Raw genomic sequence first — 22,060 nt, 5'->3', positions numbered from 1 at the left:
TTGTTTTATCTTGTTTTCCTACACACCTGGTTTTCATTTCCCTCATTGTTGTGTATTTAACCCTCTGTTCCCCCCATGTCTTTGTGTGGAATTGTTTGTTGTGCACATGATTACTGGTGCGCGTCGGGTTTGTACCAATATTGGTTATTTCTTTATGCCGTTGGTTTTTGTATTAAACTGCTCCAGCTATTACCTAGTTCTGCCCTCCTGCGTCTGACTTCCCTGCCACCAGTTACGCACCCCTTTACAGGAGGATTCTACAGTATATGAAGGCTGAATATGTCAGTCAAGGGAGAAGGAACAGGACAGCAGTACTAAAGGAAGCTCTGTGAACACTGGAGGTATGTGTCACTGAGCTAGGACCTATATGAAGGGGTGTGTGTTTGTCACAGAGAGGTTGGTGTATGAATCATTGAAGGGTGAGCGAGTGCATGTGCAGGAAGGCAGAACTAACCACTCTTCCATTAACTCTAAAGTGGTGCTGGGTGAAATGTATTTATTCAACCAAAGCCCTCAACTAATGCCTAAAGTATATAAATAAATATATTATAGATGATATATGTGCATAGGCTACTACCTTGTCGTTATTGGCAGTATATTTGTCACTATAAACTTTACCTATAGGACAATGTCCCAATATCCACACCAGCATACTAGCATCCACAATAGCATACTGGTGTCCATGCACAATACATCAGTACATACTAAGTAGTATGCAAGTGTGATAGTTGGTAGTTGAATGTATTTAACTCTGAGTTCTCCGTCCTCTGACAGAGTTTTGTACCCAAGGTGTGTCCCCATCACTAGGACGAGGGCACTATAGAGGGTTGTACCCTAGGTGTGTCCCCATCATGCGGGACGAGGACACTACAGAGTGACTGTAGGGGACACTAAGTGTCACTGAGGACACTCACGCTGGACGTTGATGGTGACGGAGGTCTGGAGTCCGGCGGGGGCGGCGGGGTTGAGGACGCGACAGGTGTAGGTACGGCCAGAGTCCTTGTCCTCCGGCACCACAGGAAGCATACTGACAGCCAGCTCCCTCTTCCCATCCTCCATCCGCGTCTAGAAGAGACAGACCAGAGACACGGAGATAAGACATCTACGATGTTTACTGTACATCTCAATGGTCAAGACAGACAAGAGACAGCTATTAAACATGCAGAGGGAGTTATGAGTCCTTATTACATCCATTAATTAATATATTTTGGTCTCTAAAGAGACAAAGTGGTTTAAGTAGGGAAGTAAGGTTTAGAATAAGTGTAGCCTCATGTAAGGCCCTGCTGAGTCTTCCCCCTCTGGGTGTCTGTGTGACACTGCGGGACCTATATTTCTGACGTGTGAGGCATTCAAATTGCCATCCAGTCCATTGGCATGGCAGTTAAATCATACATTTTATATTGCGCCTGGGGATATGTGATGTTCCCACATTTCTGAGAGTGCTCCCAGTCAGCGCTCCTTGTTTGTCATCATCTTTGAGATCTATTTATTGCTCACAGGAATCAATACGCCTAAGTGAGGAAAGGGGTAGATTCTGGAGATATCGCCCGTCGCTTTCGAAGGACACACAAAAAAACGCACACACACACACACACACACACACACACACACACACACACACACACACACACACACACACACACACACACACACACACACACACACACACACACACACACACACACACACACACACACACACACTGCTGTCAGACAGTGTTCAGTAATGGCAGAGGTGTCTGTGTCTGTATTTCTGGGCTTAGCCATGAGGAGGGGGGGCGGGGGAGGGTTGTCTCACAGGCAGCTCTGGAAAAGGGCAAGAGCAGAGCAGAGCCCATTCCCTGGATGGACGGACAAACAGACAGCTGAATCAATGAATCACTTCCTCAGCCAGACACACAAAAAGCATTTTTACGCTAGATCGAGTCGCATCACTCCCTGTCACCACCCCTCACTCTGCCCCAAGCCACCTCTCCCCCTCTCTACCTCCCCTCACCTACTCTAGCCTTCCTTCTCTCTAAAAGCACCCATCTTCTTTCTTTCTTCCTTTCTTTCTTGCAGTGAACTGTATCTCAGTATCTCCCACCCTTCTTTATTTTACTCCCACTTTCTCCCTCCTTATCTCTTCCTCTCCACTCCTGTCCCCCTCCTTTTCTCCACTGTGGGCTCTAGTCTCCTTAAATGTGTCATTTAGCATAGTTTAGCGTGGTCAGAGAGCATGACAAATGTGACTCTTTCCCGACTGCGGCTGGTTCACGCTCTGGCGCGTCCCCCCATTGTGTTTTGGCATTGTTGTGGGTGATTTCTCCTCAGCAGAAATTCTACTGTATCAAACGCTCATGCCTGTCTGAGCTTTGGCATGCTCCAGTTATGTTGTAGTGTCAGTGCATTAGAGTGCGAGGGGAGGGGGAATAGGGGAGAGAGGAGGGGGGTTCAGGTATGAGTTAAAAGGGGGAGGGGGACTGCAGAGAGGGAGGTATGGAGAGAAATAACAGGTCCTGAGAGAGAAAGAGGGAGAAATAGAAAAGAAAATGAAGAAAATAGAGAGAAAACAGAGAAACAGAAAAGGAAGAGTTGGCTGAGTTGCTGCATTTTGAGTAGCTGCTGTACCTTGCCTTACCTGCTTAGATTGGCTTGGCTGTACCCTGCCATGGCCTGCTTGGATGGGCTCTGCTGTACCTTGCCATACCTGCTTAAATTGGCTTGGCTGTACCCTGCCATGGCCTGCTTGGATGGGCTCTGCTGTACCTTGCCTTACCTCCTTAGATGGGCTCGGCTGTACCCTGCAATGGCCTGCTTGGATGGGCTCTGCTGTACCTTGCCTTACCTGCTTAGATGGGCTCGGCTGTACTCTGCTGTGCTGTGTTGGTGTTGTGTGGGTGTTAGTGGATCCTGATGAGGTTGGGCATGGCCCTGCTCTCTCTAACCTGCCCTGGCCCGACCTGTTATCTGATTATATTGTAGTCTTTCTGTACCTTGGAGTATATGGCCGTGTCCATGACCTCTCCGTCTCTGTACCAGGTGATCTCGGCGGCAGGCTTGGCCCCCGAGGCGCGGCAGGTGAGGTTGTAGGGTGTGTGGGCCTTCACACGTATGATAGGACCCCCCTCCACCACCGGGTCTGTGGGGGGAACTACAGGGAGAGAAGGAGGAAACACAACGCATTCATGTTAGAGGAGAGAAACAACCCACCAAACTGAAAGCTCCTTTTACAGTACACAGCTTCTGAATGAGAGGAACATCTAGTGAGATTAATGTGATGTGTTAACGCTGCATCAATTCATCCACTGCACACAGAGAAAACAATATCCTTTCATCATCGTGTTGGTCCACGTGGTGTGTTTCTACTTTGTAGACTGGAATGGAAACCGACAACATTTGGCTTTGAGGAGAAAAAAACAGAAGAGCTATTTAATTTTCCTTCTTAACATTGAGACTGGCATTATTACTCTCTTTTACTCCCACTGCTGCCCAGTGATGTTTCATCTGAATTGCTTATTTGTTCATTTATTTGCATGGTTTCGCACACGCTGCCACCCCTGATGAAGGTGTCTATCTCCCCAGCCATTAACGGCAGGCGTAAACAGCAGCAGGCCTGCGCCCCGGTCTATCTCTCTCTCTTGCTCCCTCCGCTGAACCAATTTCTGTGTGTGTATCTGAATTGTCAAAGGTCCTTCCGCCACTGCGGCCCGGACACTAATGGAATCCGAGTGCTAGGTGATTTTAATTTCCATGCCGACTCCCTTGGCCGCTCTCCTGCCGTTGACTCCTTTGAATGCGCCGGATTGCTTTGGTCTCATCTGGTTGCATTGATTTACACACACACACACACACACACACACACACACACACACACACACACACACACACACACACACACACACACACACACACACACACACACACACACACACACGTCAAGACTCTGTGTATCTGTGTTCTCGAAACAGGCCTACACACACACCCCGGTCCCTGCTTGATTTGTTCCTGTCATAATGCGGACATTCTACAAGGCTTGAGGAAACAACATCTACCGCCTTTTCTGTCCACAAAGGCTAAGGTCAGTGTGACTGCGGAGGTGGCTCACGCTCACGCTAACCAATCAAACAGTCCATCCTCGCCCACCTCCACTCTGTGCGGTGCGGTGCGGGCATTGTGAAGCAGGGTTTGGGTGGGTGTATGTGGGTGTGTGTATGTGGGTGTGATCTCTATTGACTGTGCTGCACTGTGCTCTCTTGAGAGGCGCGTGTCGTTGAAGTGTTCCTCATCATGGGTTGTCAGAATTCACATGATCAACCTTTCATTTGCTGCCTTTTCTTCTCTCCCTCGTCTCGCTGCTTACAAAATGCTCACACAATGACAGAAACAAGCAGGGCAGTGGGGAGACAGTACAGTAGCCTAGCCAAGTTGTTGGTGCATAGAGCTGAGGCTCCAGTGTCTTCTGTAACTGTCTCTCTGCTTTGTTGGGTGTATTTGCCAGATCATCAGAGAGACGCTCAGTAAAGACTAACGAATGTGCTGCTGCCTGTTCCCCCATCGGCCACCAGGTGCCAGCAGTGTTTCACTGTCTTGGAGTCCCACGAGGGGCCTCTCTCTCTCCTCTCACCCCCCTCCACCATCCCTCTCTCCACCACCACCCTCCTCTCCCCACCTCTGGATGCCTGGTGAATATGTAGATCACTCACTTTGCGTTAATGTAAAAGCTGCCCCACGGTTGACAAATATTGTGACTCACTGTAAAATGTGCTAACTGTGCAGAACTTGACTTTTAAGTGTCAATGCAAGTCATTTGTGACTGCAGCAATCACATTATCCTAGACTTCCACAGTCTTGATTATCGATACTGAAGGAAAATAGTTTTTTGTGCTGGCTCTTTTGGGTTTGAAACATATTTACAGGGCTGACATACGGCAGTAAGTACATTCTCCAGGTGTTATTTGTGAAAGTTTATAACAGCAGGTGATGTCATAAACAGTCCCAAGACATAGAAACCATGAGCATTTTAAGTGTATGTGTGTGTGTGTGTGTGTGTGTGTGTGTGTGTGTGTGTGTGTGTGTGTGTGTGTGTGTGTGTGTGTGTGTGTGTGTGTGTGTGTGTGTGTGTGTGTGTGTGTGTGTGTGTGTGTGTGTGGTACAAATTCTGATGGGTTGGTACTTTTCAAAAACAGGTAACACCTCTGGTGTGTGTGTGTGTGTGTGTGTGTGTGTGTGTATGTGTGAGTGTGCGTGTGTGTGTGTGTGTGTGTGTGTGTGTGTGTGTGTGTGTGTGTGTGTGTGTGTGTGTGTGTGTGTGTGTGTGTGTGTGTGTGTGTATGTGTGTGTGTGTGTGCGTGTGTGTGTGTGTGTGTGTGTGTGTGTGTGTGTGTGTGTGTGTGTGTGTGTGTGTGTGTGTGTGTGTGTGTGTGTGTGTGTGTGTGTGTGTGTGTGTGTGTGTGTGTGTGTGTGTGTGTGTGTGTTCATCCCTCCAGTACAAGGTCAAAACATATTTTAATCCCAATTTTTCTGAACGGAATATCATTTCACGGCAGTGGATGCACAGAGGTTAGTGTGTGTGTGTGTGTGTGTGTGTGTGTGTGTGTGTGTGTGTGTGTGTGTGTGTGTGTGTGTGTGTGTGTGTGTGTGTGTGTGTGTGTGTGTGTGTGTGTGTGTGTGTGTGTTCCTGTGTGTGTTTGTTGTAGCATAAATAGGGCAAGCAAATTGTAAGGGATTTGAGGACACATTAAGCAGTTACTTTGACATAGTGACTTGCGTTGTCCGTCAAACGGTCAGAGTTAAGTCCAGAACAGCAGGGCTGACATGGAGCATAACATATTAAAGAGCTTTGCAGTCCCCTGGCACCAGCCTTCCTCTCTCTCTGTGCCATCTGAATGGATAGGGAGGGAGGGAGGCACACTGCTGCTGATGGGGACAGGATGGACAGATGTCTGCAATGATCCGCTACTGGGCATCTGCACTGGGGACTAACATGGCCTTGATGGAATTATGGGGAAGTGTGTCTGTGTGTGGCAATGTGTATCTGTGTGTCCTGTTCTAATCTCAGTGTAGACCAATTAAGTAGTGGATGTGACCTTTGGGTGCACTGGGGCTAACTACTGAAAGCAGCAACTCACTATAATCATAATCTTTCATGCCAACATAGCGGCCTGGCTAAAACAGGCTTGGAAGTCCACGCACGCACGCACACACACACACACACACACACACAAACACACATAGACACTTTATGTATATATTATTGTGTGTCAGAACCATAATGAAGTTGGGTGCCTGACAACCGCCCTCTGTAGAGCCAACCTGCAGGTTTTGGCTGGAGGGCTGGAGGGCTGTTGTGCGGATCAGGGTGTGTGTTCCCCTGTGTGTGCTCGTTTGTGGTGTGTGTGCAGCAGCTGTGTATCTTACCTAGAACAGTGAGCTTGGCTCGATGGGAGCGCAGTCCAGCCTGCGTAGCCTGACACTCGTACACGGCGTCATCCGCCAGCTCTGCCGAGTCGATCATCAAGCTGTGCTCGCCTGATAGCGGGTCTCCCATTAAGGAGTAGCGTGTCCACCCTGCATTAAGCCAACACAAGGAATACAGAGAGTCAGAGAATGGGAAAGAAAACAAGAAAACAAACCCAACAATCAACAGCAGAACAACAAACACAAACCGGAATGAAAAGACTGCAAAATGAGCAGACTCACGCCACAAACAAACGCCAAGGGCCTTTAAGACATAAATGGAAATGGTGCTGCACCACCCCCGGTTAAGCACTGAGCCGTTCAGTTGCCTGAGCAGCGTGGGACTGGCTAGGGGAAGGCAGCAGCTTCATGCGAGACGGGGGCGTGAGGCGACTGACTGTCCTTTAAAGCACAGACAAAATCAAGATGTAGTGTCTAAGGTCAACCCCGAGCCTCATCCCCCTTCCCACTAGTCCAGAAGACAGCTAAATGTCAGCGCGTGACACCAGCCAATTGATTATTCACCTTGGTACAGAAGCCTCAAAATGCTAAACAACAAATTAAACGCTCTTTGTCTGTTTGAGGTAGAAAGGCTGTCTGCAATATATTTGTTTCTCTCCACCTCCATTAATTTGAGTAGACAGACAGACAGAGAGCCAAGGCTTCCTAATGAGACCATGAATTGATCAGGGGGGAGAGAGAGAAGTAGGGGAGCGAGAGTGTGAGAGAGAAAGACAAAGAGAAAGAGAGAGATGGGAGACAGAGAGAGAGGGGGAGACAAAGAGGGGGGTCAGGGAGAGAGAGAGAGAGAGAGAGAGAGAGAGAGAGAGAGAGGGAGTCCGAGAGATAGAGGGGGGAGACAGAGAGAGTGAGGGGGGAGACAGAGAGAGAGACACACAGAGAGATGTTGGTCAGATCAGATACCTGGCAGATCTCTCTCTCCACCCAGCGCCAGGCCGTCTTTGGTCCACTGCACCATTCCCCGGTACCCCACGATAACACAGGGCAGAGTCACCGATTGGTCAGACACCACTACCTGGTCTTGGGGCTGCTGGGAAAAGTAGGCTGCTTGGGTAGCTGTTGGAAGAACGGGGGAGGTTTGATGAGTAACATGTAATGATATAGTCTAATAGCATTACTTGAGCCAAATGCATGGCCATATTTAGCCTGGCCCCATAATGGACTGGCCTGTTCATTCTGTTGTTTACGTGTTGCCATGTTGTTACATGGGGTGGATGGAGGAGGCGGAAAATATGTATTTTCCCTTTAAAATGGTGGCTGAGCTGAGCAGGAAGAGTCAGCTGCCCCATGACTTATTTAACTCTTTCCCCAGACCATATGGCAGCCACCGCGTGGTGACACGAAACAGGCACACTGCGAAGGAGAGAAATCTGCCACTCTTTGGGGGAGCTTTTTGTTCAAATGGATGTTAAACAATCAAAACTCCATTAAGTGTCCCAGGGGAAGCATCCGTCTGAGCCTGCTCAACATCAACCAAGACACCTGCCTCTGTCTATTCCATTGCTGTGTTAAGGATGGGACACACACACCGAACATACACACACACACGGAAAGCTGTTGGCTCGCCTTCACTCACACACACTGGAATACTCAACCACACTCACAACACACACCACTTGCGTCGCAACATACACTTGCACAAACACACACACACACAAACTTTGAATAAGACTCCTTGTTTCCCCCTGTTTGTGCCACGATGCTGGAGATTGAATATTACAAACCCAACTGGCAGAGGAAGATGGCTCCCCTCCAGAGGTAGAGCTAAACCATTGGGGGAGATATGAAGAGAGGAAGGGGCTGAGAGAACAGATTTGGTTGGCTTTATCTCTCCCTTTCCCTTAAAAGAAAGAACCTTACTTCGTTTTTTAAATGCTCTCTCTCTCTCTCTCTCTCTCTCTCTCTCTCTCTCTCTCTCTCTCTCTCTTTCTCTTTCTCTCTCTCTCTCTTTCTCTTTCTCTCTCTCTCTCTCTCTCTCTCTCTCTCTCTCTCTCTCTCTCTCTCTCTCTCTCTCTCTCTCTCTCTCTCTCTCTCTCTCTCTCTCTCTCTCTCTCTCTCTCTCTCTCTCTCTCTCTCTCTCTCTCTCTTTCAATAGGATAATGGGGGGGGGGAAGATAAAGAGGGGTCTATTCACTCAGTGCTAAGCCCCTCTCCAATGGTTCTCTGGGTGGGAGTACTTAAACAGACAGGCTGGGGGGGGGGGCTCTCCTGGGGAAAGAAAAGCCGGTGAAAGGAGGGCAACATACGGCGGCCAGAGACGCGCTATTGTCCTCTTGTCCCTCTCTTTTAATAGGCCTCTTCATTTCCAATCAATCCTGCTAAATGCAAGTTTAATAGCTTTTCAATAGCAGATTTTCCCCCCCGAGGGAAGCTAGGATTTTCTCTCTCCTTCTCAACCCGCTCACCCCTCTCCTCTCTCTCCCTCTCCCCTCTCTCTCACTCCATCATGCTCTCTAGCTTTTCTTTCTTTTCAAAAGGGGGCTTCCGAGGTTGGTTGGCGGTGTTTGTTCCCTACTCAATTATCCACTTCATCTAGGGCTGGACCAGGACCACTGACTGAACCCTGTTCTTCTCTTCCTCCCCCCCTTCCCTAACCTCCCTCCCTCCAGTATAATCAGACCTGCCAAACAGTTAGTCCATCAGGAACGTGAGTTCTCCATGGCTCAAGCCTTGCAGCTTGCAGCTCTCCTAACACCTACTGCTTTTCCACGTCTGCCCAAGCACTCTCCTCCTTTCTTCTCCTTTTAGGATGAGAAAGATGGAGAACTGGAGAGAATCATGTATAATAGCAGTGAATATCACCAGGAAAGTCCACTAACCCCAATTCCCTTCATATTGCTAATGTCTTAAAATAAGCATATCAATCTGTGTGTGTATGTGTCTGTATCATAGACTGCAGATCAAAAGAGTCCAATTTGAGTGTCAATGAGCAGTGAAATGTTTTCATGCTCAGGCTATTAAGCATTTGGTAAAGGCTGGCATTTTCTAGTCATGCCTTCAAAACTGCTGCTTTTATAGGCTGTCTGTCCCTAATGTTCTTTTTTTTTTTGCCATATCGAGCATTTTCATAGGCCTCTCCGCTGGATGGCGCGTTGGGGATTTTCCTCTTTATGTTTGCTGCAGTATAAACATTGATTGCAATTAAGTATCTTGCCCACAGTACCTAAATGTTTACAATGGGCCATCCTTTATCACACTGGCAGGTTGTTAGAAATGGATTACATCTGTTACCTCTGTTACTCTCTCTCTCTGTCTTTCTGTCTCTCTCTCTCTGTCTCTCTCTCTCTCTGTCTCTCTCTCTCTCTCTCTGTCTCTCTCTCTCTCTGTCTCTCTGTCTCTCTCTCTCTGTCTCTCTCTCTCTCTCTCTCTCTCTCTGTCTCTCTGTCTCTCTCTCTCTCTCTCTCTCTCTCTCTCTCTCTCTCTCTCTCTCTCTCTCTCTCTCTCTCTCTCTCTCTCTCTCTCTCTCTCGGTTTCCTCTCTCTGTCTCTCTGTCTCCCTCTCTGTCTCTCTCTCTCTCTCTGTGTGTGTCTCTCTCTCTCCCTCTTCTCTCACACACACATGTATGGGTACATTTTTATATATAGCCTGTGTGATACAGACTGACAAATTGCTTCACACCATGGAGTGATTCATTGCATTCCAAATTCCTTATTGAGAATGCTCAACAAAACATCTCCGCTGGCTAATGAGTCATTGCATATTCCTTTAATTCCTCCTTGCTGAATTAGCCAATTCCTTGACGGTGTATTAGCAGCTTAATTACATGAATACATTTCTGACAGGGGAGAGAGGGAGTAAAGGAGAGGACAGGAGGGGAGAGGGGCCGTGGGTGTGAAGTGGTCCTTGTGTGTTGCTGTCTACCGTCTCTCTCTCTCTCTCTCTCTCTCTCTCTCTCTCTCTCTCTCTCTCTCTCTCTCTCTCTCTCTCTCTCTCTCTCTCTCTCTCTCTCTCTCTCTCACACACACACACACACACACACACACACACACACACACACACACACACACACACACACACACACACACACACACACACACATTCAGTCTACTTACAGAGGACCCTTGTCAATTGGCTGCCATTGAAACTACACTGAAAAGGAAGGTGGATGACCTGTGGGTTTATTTGTTTTAACCACCTTATTGAGGAGGTGTGTTTGTGTCTGTGTGTGTATGGTACAAGTTCTGCCTGGGAAAGGTAATGATGGGCTGTTACTTTTCAAAAACAGGCAACACCTCTGACGTGTGTGTGTGTGTGTGTGTGTGTGTGTGTGTGTGTGTGTGTGTGTGTGTGTGTGTGTGTGTGTGTGTGTGTGTGTGTGTGTGTGTGTGTGTGTGTGTGTGTGTGTGTGTGTGTGTGTGTGTGTGTGTGTGTGTGTGTGTGTGTGTTCATCCTTCCAGTACAAGGTCAAAACATATTTTAATCCCAATTTTTCTAAACGGAATATCATTTCACGGCAGTGGATGCACAGAGGTTAGTGTGTGTGTGTGTGTGTGTGTGTGTGTGTGTGTGTGTGTGTGTGTGTGTGTGTGTGTGTGTGTGTGTGTGTGTGTGTGTGTGTGTGTGTGTGTGTGTGTGTGTGTGTGTGTGTGCCTCTGAGTGTGTGCCTCTGAGTCTGTGCCTCTGAGTGTGTGCCTCTGAGTGTGTGCCTGTGTGTGTTTGTTGTAGCATAAATAGGGCAAGCAAATTGTAAGGGATTTGAGGACACAATCAGCAGTTACTTTGACATAGTGACTTGCGTTCTCCGTCACACGGTCAGAGTTAAGTCCAGAACAGCAGGGCTGACATGGAGCATAACATATTAAAGAGCTTTGCAGTCCCCTGGCACCAGCCTTCCTCTCTCTCTGTGCCATCTGAATGGATAGGGAGGGAGGGAGGCACACTGCTGCTGATGGGGACAGGATGGACAGATGTCTGCAATGATCCGCTACTGGGCATCTGCACTGGGGACTAACATGGCCTTGATGGAATTATGGGGAAGTGTGTCTGTGTGTGGCAATGTGTATCTGTGTGTCCTGTTCTAATCTCAGTGTAGACCAATTAAGTAGTGGATGTGACCTTTGGGTGCACTGGGGCTAACTACTGAAAGCAGCAAATCACTATAATCATAATCTTTCATGCCAACATAGCGGCCTGGCTAAAACAGGCCTGGAAACCCTAAACCCCAAAAAAGGGATCTCACAACCACACACACGCACGCACGCACACACACACACACACACACACACACACACACACACACACACACACACACACACACACACACACACACACACACACACACACACACACACACACACACACACACACAAACACTTTATGTATATTTAACACTTAAGCGTCCTTGTCATGCTAGTGTAGTTTCCATGGACAAGCAGGGAGACTCAACAACCTACTTCAGCTACACAGGCTCCCCTTGGTTATACAATGACACTTAAAGTGTGTGTGTGTGTGTGTGTGTGTGTGTGTGTGTGTGTGTGTGTGTGTGTGTGTGTGTGTGTGTGTGTGTGTGTGTGTGTGTGTGTGTGTGTGTGTGTGTGTGTGTGTGTGTGTGTGTGTGTGTGTGTGTGTGTGTAGACTCAGGCTAAGAGGTTCTGAGCTCAGTAGAGGCAGGAACAGTTTCTATTTTAGGATAATCTTGAGCGTCCTCTCTTCCCATCCACTGAAGTCCGGCTCTAGAGAGCACCGCCCCGATCTAACAGGCTCTATAAACATGAACACTCTCAACTTGACTGGGCAATTGCTCCATGCAGTAATAATTACAAATGTCAAAAAATATAATCAAATATCTACTGGTGTCCTGTACACTCTGACAGTAGCAGTGTTCTATGTGTCAGTGGTGTTGGTGTGTATATTCCACAGTGGCAGTGTTCTATGTGTCTGTGGTGATGGTGTGGATATTCCACAGAAGTGTTCTATGTGTCAGTGGTGTTGGTGTGTACATTCCACAGTGGCAGTGTTCTATGTGTCTGTGGTGATGGTGTGGATAATCCACAGTAGAAGTGTTCTATGTGTCTGTGGTGTTGGTGTGTACATTCCACAGTGGCAGTGTTCTATGTGTCTGTGGTGATGGTGTGGATATTCCACAGTAGAAGTGTTCTATGTGTCAGTGGTGTTGGTGTGTATATTCCACAGTAGCAGTGGTCTATGCGTCAGTGGTGTTGGTGTGGATATTCCACAGTGGCAGTGTTCTATGTGCCTGTGGTGTTGGTGTGTATATTCCTCAGCAGCAGTGTTCTATGTGTCAGTGGTGTTGGTGTGGATATTCCACAGTAGCAGTGTTCTATGTGTCAGTGGTGTTGGTGTGGATATTCCACAGTGGCAGTGTTCTATGTGTCAGTGGTGTTGGTGTGGATATTCCACAGTGGCAGTGTTATATGTGTCAGTGGTGGTGGTGTGGATATTCCACAGCGGCAGTGTTCTATGTGTCAGTGGTGTTGGTGTGGATATTCCACAGTGGCAGTGTTCTGTGTCAGTGGTGGTGGTGTGGATATTCAACAGTGGCAGTGTTCTATGTGTCAGTGGTGTTGGTGTGGATATTCCACAGTGGCAGTGTTCTATGTGTCAGTGGTGTTGGTGTGGATATTCCACAGCGGCAGTGTTCTATGTGTCAGTGGTGTTGGTGTGGATATTCCACAGTGGCAGTGTTTTGTGTCAGTGGTGGTGGTGTGGATATTCCACAGTGGCAGTGTTCTATGTGTCAGTGGTGTTGGTGTGGATATTCCACAGTGGCAGTGTTCTATGTGTCAGTGGTGTTGGTGTAGATATTCCACAGTGGCAGTGTTCTATGTGTCAGTGGTGTTGGTGTGGATATTCCACAGTGGCAGTGTTCTATGTGTCAGTGGTGTTGGTGTAGATATTCCACAGTAGTAGTGTTCTATGTCTCAGTGGTGTTGGTGTGGATATTCCACAGTAGTAGTGTTCTATGTCTCAGTGGTGTTGGTGTGGATATTCCACAGTAGTAGTGTTCTATGTGTCAGTGGTGTTGGTGTGGATATTCCACAGTGGCAGTGTTCTATGTGTCAGTGGTGTTGGTGTGGATATTCCACAGTAGTAGTGTTCTATGTGTCAGTGGTGTTGGTGTGGATATTCCACAGTGGCAGTGTTCTATGTGTCAGTGGTGTTGGTGTAGATATTCCACAGTAGTAGTGTTCTATGTGTCAGTGGTGTTGGTGTGGATATTCCACAGTGGCAGTGTTCTATGTGTCAGTGGTGTTGGTGTAGATATTCCACAGTGGCAGTGTTCTATGTGTCAGTGGTGTTGGTGTAGATATTCCACAGTAGTAGTGTTCTATGTGTCAGTGGTGTTGGTGTGGATATTCCACAGTGGCAGTGTTCTATGTGTCAGTGGTGTTGGTGTAGATATTCCACAGTAGTAGTGTTCTATGTGTCAGTGGTGTTGGTGTAGATATTCCACAGTGGCAGTGTTCTATGTTGTCAGTGGTGTTGGTGTAGATATTCCACAGTAGTAGTGTTGTATGTGTCAGTGGTGTTGGTGTGGATATTCCACAGTGGCAGTGTTCTATGTGTCAGTGGTGTCTGTGTGGATATTCCACAGTGGCAGTGTTCTATGTGTCAGTGGTGTTGGTGTGGATATTCCACAGTGGCAGTGTTCTATGTGTCAGTGGTGTTGGTGTGGATATTCCACAGTAGAAGTGTTCTATGTGTCAGTGGTGTTGGTGTGGATATTCCACAGTGGCAGTGTTATATGTGTCAGTGGTGTTGGTGTGGATATTCCACAGTGGCAGTGTTCTATGTGTCAGTGGTGGTGGTGTGGATATTCCAAAGTAGTAGTGTTCTATGTCTCAGTGGTGTTGGTGTGGATATTCCACAGTAGTAGTGTTCTATGTGTCAGTGGTGGTGGTGTGGATATTCCACAGTAGTAGTGTTCTATGTCTCAGTGGTTTTGGTGTGGATATTCCACAGTAGTAGTGTTCTATGTGTCAGTGGTGTTGGTGTGGATATTCCACAGTAGTAGTGTTCTATGTGTCAGTGGTGTTGGTGTGGATATTCCACAGTGGCAGTGTTCTATGTCTCAGTGGTGTTGGTGTAGATATTCCACAGTAGTAGTGTTCTATGTGTCAGTGGTGTTGGTGTGGATATTCCACAGTAGTAGTGTTCTATGTGTCAGTGGTGTTGGTGTGGATATTCCACAGTGGCAGTGTTCTATGTCTCAGTGGTGTTGGTGTGGATATTCCACAGTGGCAGTGTTCTGTGTCAGTGGTGGTGGTGTGGATATTCCACAGTGGCAGTGTTCTATGTGTCTGTGGTGTTGGTGTGGATATTCCACAGTGGCAGTGTTCTATGTGTCAGTGGTGTTGGTGTGGATATTCCACAGTGGCAGTGTTCTATGTGTCAGTGGTGTTGGTGTGGATATTCCACAGTGGCAGTGTTCTATGTGTCAGTGGTGTTGGTGTGGATATTCCACAGTGGCAGTGTTCTATGTGTCAGTGGTGTTGGTGTGGATATTCCACAGTGGCAGTGTTCTATGTGTCAGTGGTGTCTGTGTGGATATTCCACAGTGGCAGTGTTCAATGTGTCAGTGGTGTTGGTGTGGATATTCCACAGTGGCAGTGTTCTATGTGTCAGTGGTGTTGGTGTGGATATTCCACAGTAGAAGTGTTCTATGTGTCAGTGGTGTTGGTGTGGATATTCCACAGTGGCAGTGTTATATGTGTCAGTGGTGTTGGTGTGGATATTCCACAGTGGCAGTGTTCTATGTGTCAGTGGTGTTGGTGTAGATATTCCACAGCAGTAGTGTTCTATGTGTCAGTGGTGGTGGTGTGGATATTCCAAAGTAGTAGTGTTCTATGTCTCAGTGGTGTTGGTGTGGATATTCCACAGTAGTAGTGTTCTATGTGTCAGTGGTGTTGGTGTAGATATTCCACAGTGGCAGTGTTCTATGTGTCAGTGGTGTTGGTGTGGATATTCCACAGTGGCAGTGTTCTATGTGTCAGTGGTGTTGGTGTAGATATTCCACAGTAGTAGTGTTCTATGTGTCAGTGGTGGTGGTGTGGATATTCCAAAGTAGTAGTGTTCTATGTCTCAGTGGTGTTGGTGTGGATATTCCACAGTAGTAGTGTTCTATGTGTCAGTGGTTTTGGTGTGGATATTCCACAGTAGTAGTGTTCTATGTGTCAGTGGTGTTGGTGTGGATATTCCACAGTAGTAGTGTTCTATGTGTCAGTGGTGTTGGTGTGGATATTCCACAGTGGCAGTGTTCTATGTGTCAGTGGTGTTGGTGTAGATATTCCACAGTAGTAGTGTTCTATGTGTCAGTGGTGTTGGTGTGGATATTCCACAGTGGCAGTGTTCTATGTGTCAGTGGTGGTGGTGTGGATATTCCAAAGTAGTAGTGTTCTATGTCTCAGTGGTGTTGGTGTGGATATTCCACAGTAGTAGTGTTCTATGTGTCAGTGGTGTTGGTGTGGATATTCCACAGAAGTAGTGTTCTATGTCTCAGTGGTTTTGGTGTGGATATTCCACAGCAGTAGTGTTCTATGTGTCAGTGGTGTTGGTGTGGATATTCCAAAGTAGTAGTGTTCTATGTCTCAGTGGTGTTGGTGTGGATATTCCACAGTAGTAGTGTTCTATGTGTCAGTGGTGGTGGTGTGGATATTCCACAGTAGTAGTGTTCTATGTCTCAGTGGTTTTGGTGTGGATATTCCACAGCAGTAGTGTTCTATGTGTCAGTGGTGTTGGTGTGGATATTCCACAGTAGTAGTGTTCTATGTGTCAGTGGTGTTGGTGTGGATATTCCACAGTGGCAGTGTTCTATGTCTCAGTGGTGTTGGTGTGGATATTCCACAGTGGCAGTGTTCTATGTGTCAGTGGTGTTGGTGTGGATATTCCAAAGTAGTAGTGTTCTATGTCTCAGTGGTGTTGGTGTGGATATTCCACAGTAGTAGTGTTCTATGTGTCAGTGGTGGTGGTGTGGATATTCCACAGTAGTAGTGTTCTATGTCTCAGTGGTTTTGGTGAGGATATTCCACAGCAGTAGTGTTCTATGTGTCAGTGGTGTTGGTGTGGATATTCCACAGTAGTAGTGTTCTATGTGTCAGTGGTGTTGGTGTGGATATTCCACAGTGGCAGTGTTCTATGTCTCAGTGGTGTTGGTGTGGATATTCCACAGTGGCAGTGTTCTATGTGTCAGTGGTGTTGGTGTGGATATTCCACAGTGGCAGTGTTCTATGTGTCAGTGGTGTTGGTGTAGATATTCCACAGTAGTAGTGTTCTATGTCTCAGTGGTTTTGGTGTGGATATTCCACAGCAGTAGTGTTCTATGTGTCAGTGGTGTTGGTGTGGATATTCCACAGTAGTAGTGTTCTATGTGTCAGTGGTGGTGGTGTGGATATTCCACAGTGGCAGTGTTCTATGTGTCAGTGGTGTTGGTGTGGATATTCCACAGTGGCAGTGTTCTATGTGTCAGTGGTGTTGGTGTGGATATTCCACAGTGGCAGTGTTCTATGTGTCAGTGGTGTTGGTGTAGATATTCCACAGTAGTAGTGTTCTATGTGTCAGTGGTGTTGGTGTGGATATTCCACAGTGGCAGTGTTCTATGTGTCAGTGGTGGTGGTGTGGATATTCCACAGTGGCAGTGTTCTATGTGTCAGTGGTGTTGGTGTGGATATTCCACAGTGGCAGTGTTCTATGTGTCAGTGGTGTTGGTGTGGATATTCCACAGTGGCAGTGTTCTATGTGTCAGTGGTGTTGGTGTAGATATTCCACAGTAGTAGTGTTCTATGTGTCAGTGGTTTTGGTGTGGATATTCCACAGTGGCAGTGTTCTATGTGTCAGTGGTGTTGGTGTAGATATTCCACAGTGGCAGTGTTCTATGTGTCAGTGGTGTTGGTGTGGATATTCCACAGTGGTAGTGTTCTGTGTCAGTGGTGTTGGTGTAGATATTCCACAGTGGCAGTGTTCTATGTGTCAGTGGTGTTGGTGTAGATATTCCACAGTAGTAGTGTTGTATGTGTCAGTGGTGTTGGTGTGGATATTCCACAGTGGCAGTGTTCTGTGTCAGTGGTGTTGGTGTGGATATTCCACAGTGGCAGTGTTCTATGTGTCAGTGGTGTTGGTGTAGATATTCCACAGTAGTAGTGTTCTATGTGTCAGTGGTGTTGGTGTGGATATTCCACAGTGGCAGTGTTCTATGTGTCAGTGGTGTTGGTGTAGATATTCCACAGTGGCAGTGTTCTATGTGTCAGTGGTGTTGGTGTGGATATTCCACAGTGGTAGTGTTCTGTGTCAGTGGTGTTGGTGTAGATATTCCACAGTGGCAGTGTTCTATGTGTCAGTGGTGTTGGTGTAGATATTCCACAGTAGTAGTGTTGTATGTGTCAGTGGTGTTGGTGTGGATATTCCACAGTGGCAGTGTTCTGTGTCAGTGGTGGTGGTGTGGATATTCCACAGTGGCAGTGTTCTATGTGTCTGTGGTTGTTGGTGTAGATATTCCACAGTGGCAGTGTTCTATGTGTCAGTGGTGGTGGTGTAGATATTCCACAGTAGTAGTGTTCTATGTGTCAGTGGTGTTGGTGTGGATATTCCACAGTGGCAGTGTTCTATGTGTCAGTGGTGTTGGTGTGGATATTCCACAGTGGCAGTGTTCTATGTGTCAGTGGTGTCTGTGTGGATATTCCACAGTGGCAGTGTTCTATGTGTCAGTGGTGTTGGTGTGGATATTCCACAGTGGCAGTGTTCTATGTGTCAGTGGTGTTGGTGTGGATATTCCACAGTAGAAGTGTTCTATGTGTCAGTGGTGTTGGTGTGGATATTCCACAGTGGCAGTGTTATATGTGTCAGTGGTGTTGGTGTGGATATTCCACAGTGGCAGTGTTCTATGTGTCAGTGGTGTTGGTGTAGATATTCCACAGTAGTAGTGTTCTATGTGTCAGTGGTGGTGGTGTGGATATTCCAAAGTAGTAGTGTTCTATGTCTCAGTGGTGTTGGTGTGGATATTCCACAGTAGTAGTGTTCTATGTGTCAGTGGTTTGGTGTGGATATTCCACAGTGTAGTGTTCTATGTGTCAGTGGTGTTGGTGTGGATATTCCACAGTGGCAGTGTTCTATGTGTCAGTGGTGTTGGTGTAGATATTCCACAGTGGCAGTGTTCTATGTGTCAGTGGTGTTGGTGTGATATTCCACAGTAGTAGTGTTCTATGTGTCAGTGGTGTTGGTGTGGATATTCCACAGTGGCAGTGTTCTATGTGTCAGTGGTGTTGGCGTAGATATTCCACAGTAGTAGTGTTCTATGTGTCAGTGGTGTTGGTGTAGATATTCCACAGTGGCAGTGTTCTATGTGTCAGTGGTGTTGGTGTAGATATTCCACAGTAGTAGTGTTGTATGTGTCAGTGGTGTTGGTGTGGATATTCCACAGTGGCAGTGTTCTGTGTCAGTGGTGGTGGTGTGGATATTCCACAGTAGTAGTGTTCTATGTGTCAGTGGTGTTGGTGTAGATATTCCACAGTGGCAGTGTTCTATGTGTCAGTGGTGTTGGTGTAGATATTCCACAGTAGCAGTGTTCTATGTGTCAGTGGTGTTGGTGTGGCAGTGTTCTGATGGTGGTGGTGTGGATTCCACAGTGGCAGTGTTCTATGTGTCTGTGGTGTTGGTGTGGATATTCCACAGTGGCAGTGTTCTATGTGTCAGTGGTGTTGGTGTGGATATTCTACAGTGGCAGTGTTCTATGTGTCAGTGGTGTTGGTGTGGATATTCCACAGTGGCAGTGTTCTATGTGTCAGTGGTGTCTGTGTGGATTTTCCACAGTGGCAGTGTTCTATGTGTCAGTGGTGTTGGTGTGGATATTCCACAGTGGCAGTGTTCTATGTGTCAGTGGTGTTGGTGTAGATATTCCACAGTAGTAGTGTTCTATGTGTCAGTGGTGGTGGTGTGGATATTCCAAAGTAGTAGTGTTCTATGTGTCAGTGGTGTTGGTGTGGATATTCCACAGTGGCAGTGTTATATGTGTCAGTGGTGTTGGTGTGGATATTCCACAGTGGCAGTGTTCTATGTGTCAGTGGTGTTGGTGTAGATATTCCACAGTGGCAGTGTTCTATGTGTCAGTGGTGGTGGTGTGGATATTCCAAAGTAGTAGTGTTCTATGTCTCAGTGGTGTTGGTGTGGATATTCCACAGTAGTAGTGTTCTATGTGTCAGTGGTGGTGGTGTGGATATTCCACAGTAGTAGTGTTCTATGTCAGTGTTCTATGTTCTATGTCAGTGGTGTTGGTGTGGATATTCCACAGTGGTAGTGTTCTATGTGTCAGTGGTGTTGGTGTGGATATTCCACAGTGGCAGTGTTCTATGTGTCAGTGGTGTCGGTGTGGATATTCCACAGTGGCAGTGTTCTATGTGTCAGTGGTGTTGGTGTGGATATTCCACAGTAGTAGTGTTCTATGTGTCAGTGGTGTTGGTGTGGATATTCCACAGTGGCAGTGTTCTATGTGTCAGTGGTGTTGGTGTGGATATTCCACAGTGGCAGTGTTCTATGTGTCAGTGGTGTTGGTGTGGATATTCCACAGTGGTAGTGTTCTATGTGTCAGTGGTGTTGGTGTGGATATTCCACAGTGGCAGTGTTCTATGTGTCAGTGGTGTTGGTGTGGATATTCCACAGTGGCAGTGTTCTATGTGTCAGTGGTGTTGGTGTGGATATTCCACAGTGGCAGTGTTCTATGTGTCAGTGGTGTTGGTGTAGATATTCCACAGTAGTAGTGTTCTATGTGTCAGTGGTGGTGGTGTGGATATTCCACAGTAGTAGTGTTCTATGTCTCAGTGGTGTTGGTGTGGATATTCCACAGTAGTAGTGTTCTATGTGTCAGTGGTGGTGGTGTGGATATTCCACAGTAGTAGTGTTCTATGTGTCAGTGGTGTTGGTGTGGATATTCCACAGTGGCAGTGTTCTATGTGTCAGTGGTGTTGGTGTGGATATTCCACAGTAGTAGTGTTCTATGTGTCAGTGGTTTGGTGTGGATATTCCACAGTAGTGTTCTATGTGTCAGTGGTGTTGGTGTGGATATTCCACAGTATGTGTTCAGTGGTGGTGTTGGTGTGGATATTCCACAGTGGCAGTGTTCTATGTGTCAGTGGTGTTGGTGTGGATATTCCACAGTGGCAGTGTTCTATGTGTCAGTGGTGTTGGTGTGGATATTCCACAGTGGCAGTGTTCTATGTGTCAGTGGTGTTGGTGTAGATATTCCACAGTAGTAGTGTTCTATGTGTCAGTGGTGTTGGTGTGGATATTCCACAGTGGCAGTGTTCTATGTGTCAGTGGTGTTGGTGTGGATATTCCACAGTGGCAGTGTTCTATGTGTCAGTGGTGTTGGTGTGGATATTCCACAGTGGCAGTGTTCTATGTGTCAGTGGTGTTGGTGTGGATATTCCACAGTGGCAGTGTTCTATGTGTCAGTGGTGTTGGTGTAGATATTCCACAGTAGTAGTGTTCTATGTGTCAGTGGTGTTGGTGTGGATATTCCACAGTGGCAGTGTTCTATGTGTCAGTGGTGTTGGTGTGGATATTCCACAGTGGCAGTGTTCCATGTGTCAGTGGTGTTGGTGTAGATATTCCACAGTGGCAGTGTTCTATGTGTCAGTGGTGTTGGTGTGATATTCCACAGTGGCAGTGTTCTATGTGTCAGTGGTGTTGGTGTGGATATTCCACAGTGGCAGTGTTCTATGTGTCAGTGGTGTTGGTGTAGATATTCCACAGTAGTAGTGTTCTATGTGTCAGTGGTGTTGGTGTAGATATTCCACAGTGGCAGTGTTCTATGTTGTCAGTGGTGTTGGTGTAGATATTCCACAGTAGTAGTGTTCTATGTGTCAGTGGTGTTGGTGTGGATATTCCACAGTGGCAGTGTTCTATGTGTCAGTGGTGTTGGTGTGGATATTCCACAGTGGCAGTGTTCTATGTGTCAGTGGTGTTGGTGTGGATATTCCACAGTGGCAGTGTTCTATGTGTCAGTGGTGTTGGTGTGGATATTCCACAGTAGAAGTGTTCTATGTGTCAGTGGTGTTGGTGTGGATATTCCACAGTGGCAGTGTTATATGTGTCAGTGGTGTTGGTGTGGATATTCCACAGTGGCAGTGTTCTATGTGTCAGTGGTGGTGGTGTGGATATTCCAAAGTAGTAGTGTTCTATGTCTCAGTGGTGTTGGTGTGGATATTCCACAGTAGTAGTGTTCTATGTGTCAGTGGTGGTGGTGTGGATATTCCACAGTAGTAGTGTTCTATGTCTCAGTGGTTTTGGTGTGGATATTCCACAGTAGTAGTGTTCTATGTGTCAGTGGTGTTGGTGTGGATATTCCACAGTAGTAGTGTTCTATGTGTCAGTGGTGTTGGTGTGGATATTCCACAGTGGCAGTGTTCTATGTCTCAGTGGTGTTGGTGTAGATATTCCACAGTAGTAGTGTTCTATGTGTCAGTGGTGTTGGTGTGGATATTCCACAGTAGTAGTGTTCTATGTGTCAGTGGTGTTGGTGTGGATATTCCACAGTGGCAGTGTTCTATGTCTCAGTGGTGTTGGTGTGGATATTCCACAGTGGCAGTGTTCTGTGTCAGTGGTGGTGGTGTGGATATTCCACAGTGGCAGTGTTCTATGTGTCTGTGGTGTTG

General features: G+C 47.0%; 1 protein-coding gene across 10 annotated transcripts in view; it reads right to left on the bottom strand.

Annotated features, from left to right (window-relative positions):
• Positions 1-22,060, bottom strand: part of LOC118364087 (kin of IRRE-like protein 3) — an 83,098-nt gene that overhangs the window by 8,243 nt on the left and 52,795 nt on the right. For all 10 annotated transcript variants that reach the window (XM_052489950.1, XM_052489952.1, XM_052489953.1 and 7 more), the window contains exons 2-5: positions 7,362-7,514; positions 6,399-6,548; positions 2,975-3,132; positions 915-1,065 (exon numbers count right to left, since the gene is read on the bottom strand). In XM_052489950.1, coding sequence (XP_052345910.1) covers positions 915-1,065; positions 2,975-3,132; positions 6,399-6,548; positions 7,362-7,514 — 612 coding nt within the window. The remainder of the gene's footprint in view (positions 1-914; positions 1,066-2,974; positions 3,133-6,398; positions 6,549-7,361; positions 7,515-22,060) is intronic.

Source organism: Oncorhynchus keta, chromosome 31 (genome assembly GCF_023373465.1).
Source record: "Oncorhynchus keta strain PuntledgeMale-10-30-2019 chromosome 31, Oket_V2, whole genome shotgun sequence".
Lineage (NCBI taxonomy): Eukaryota > Metazoa > Chordata > Actinopteri > Salmoniformes > Salmonidae > Oncorhynchus > Oncorhynchus keta.
This window is presented reverse-complemented; position numbering and strand designations above follow the sequence as displayed.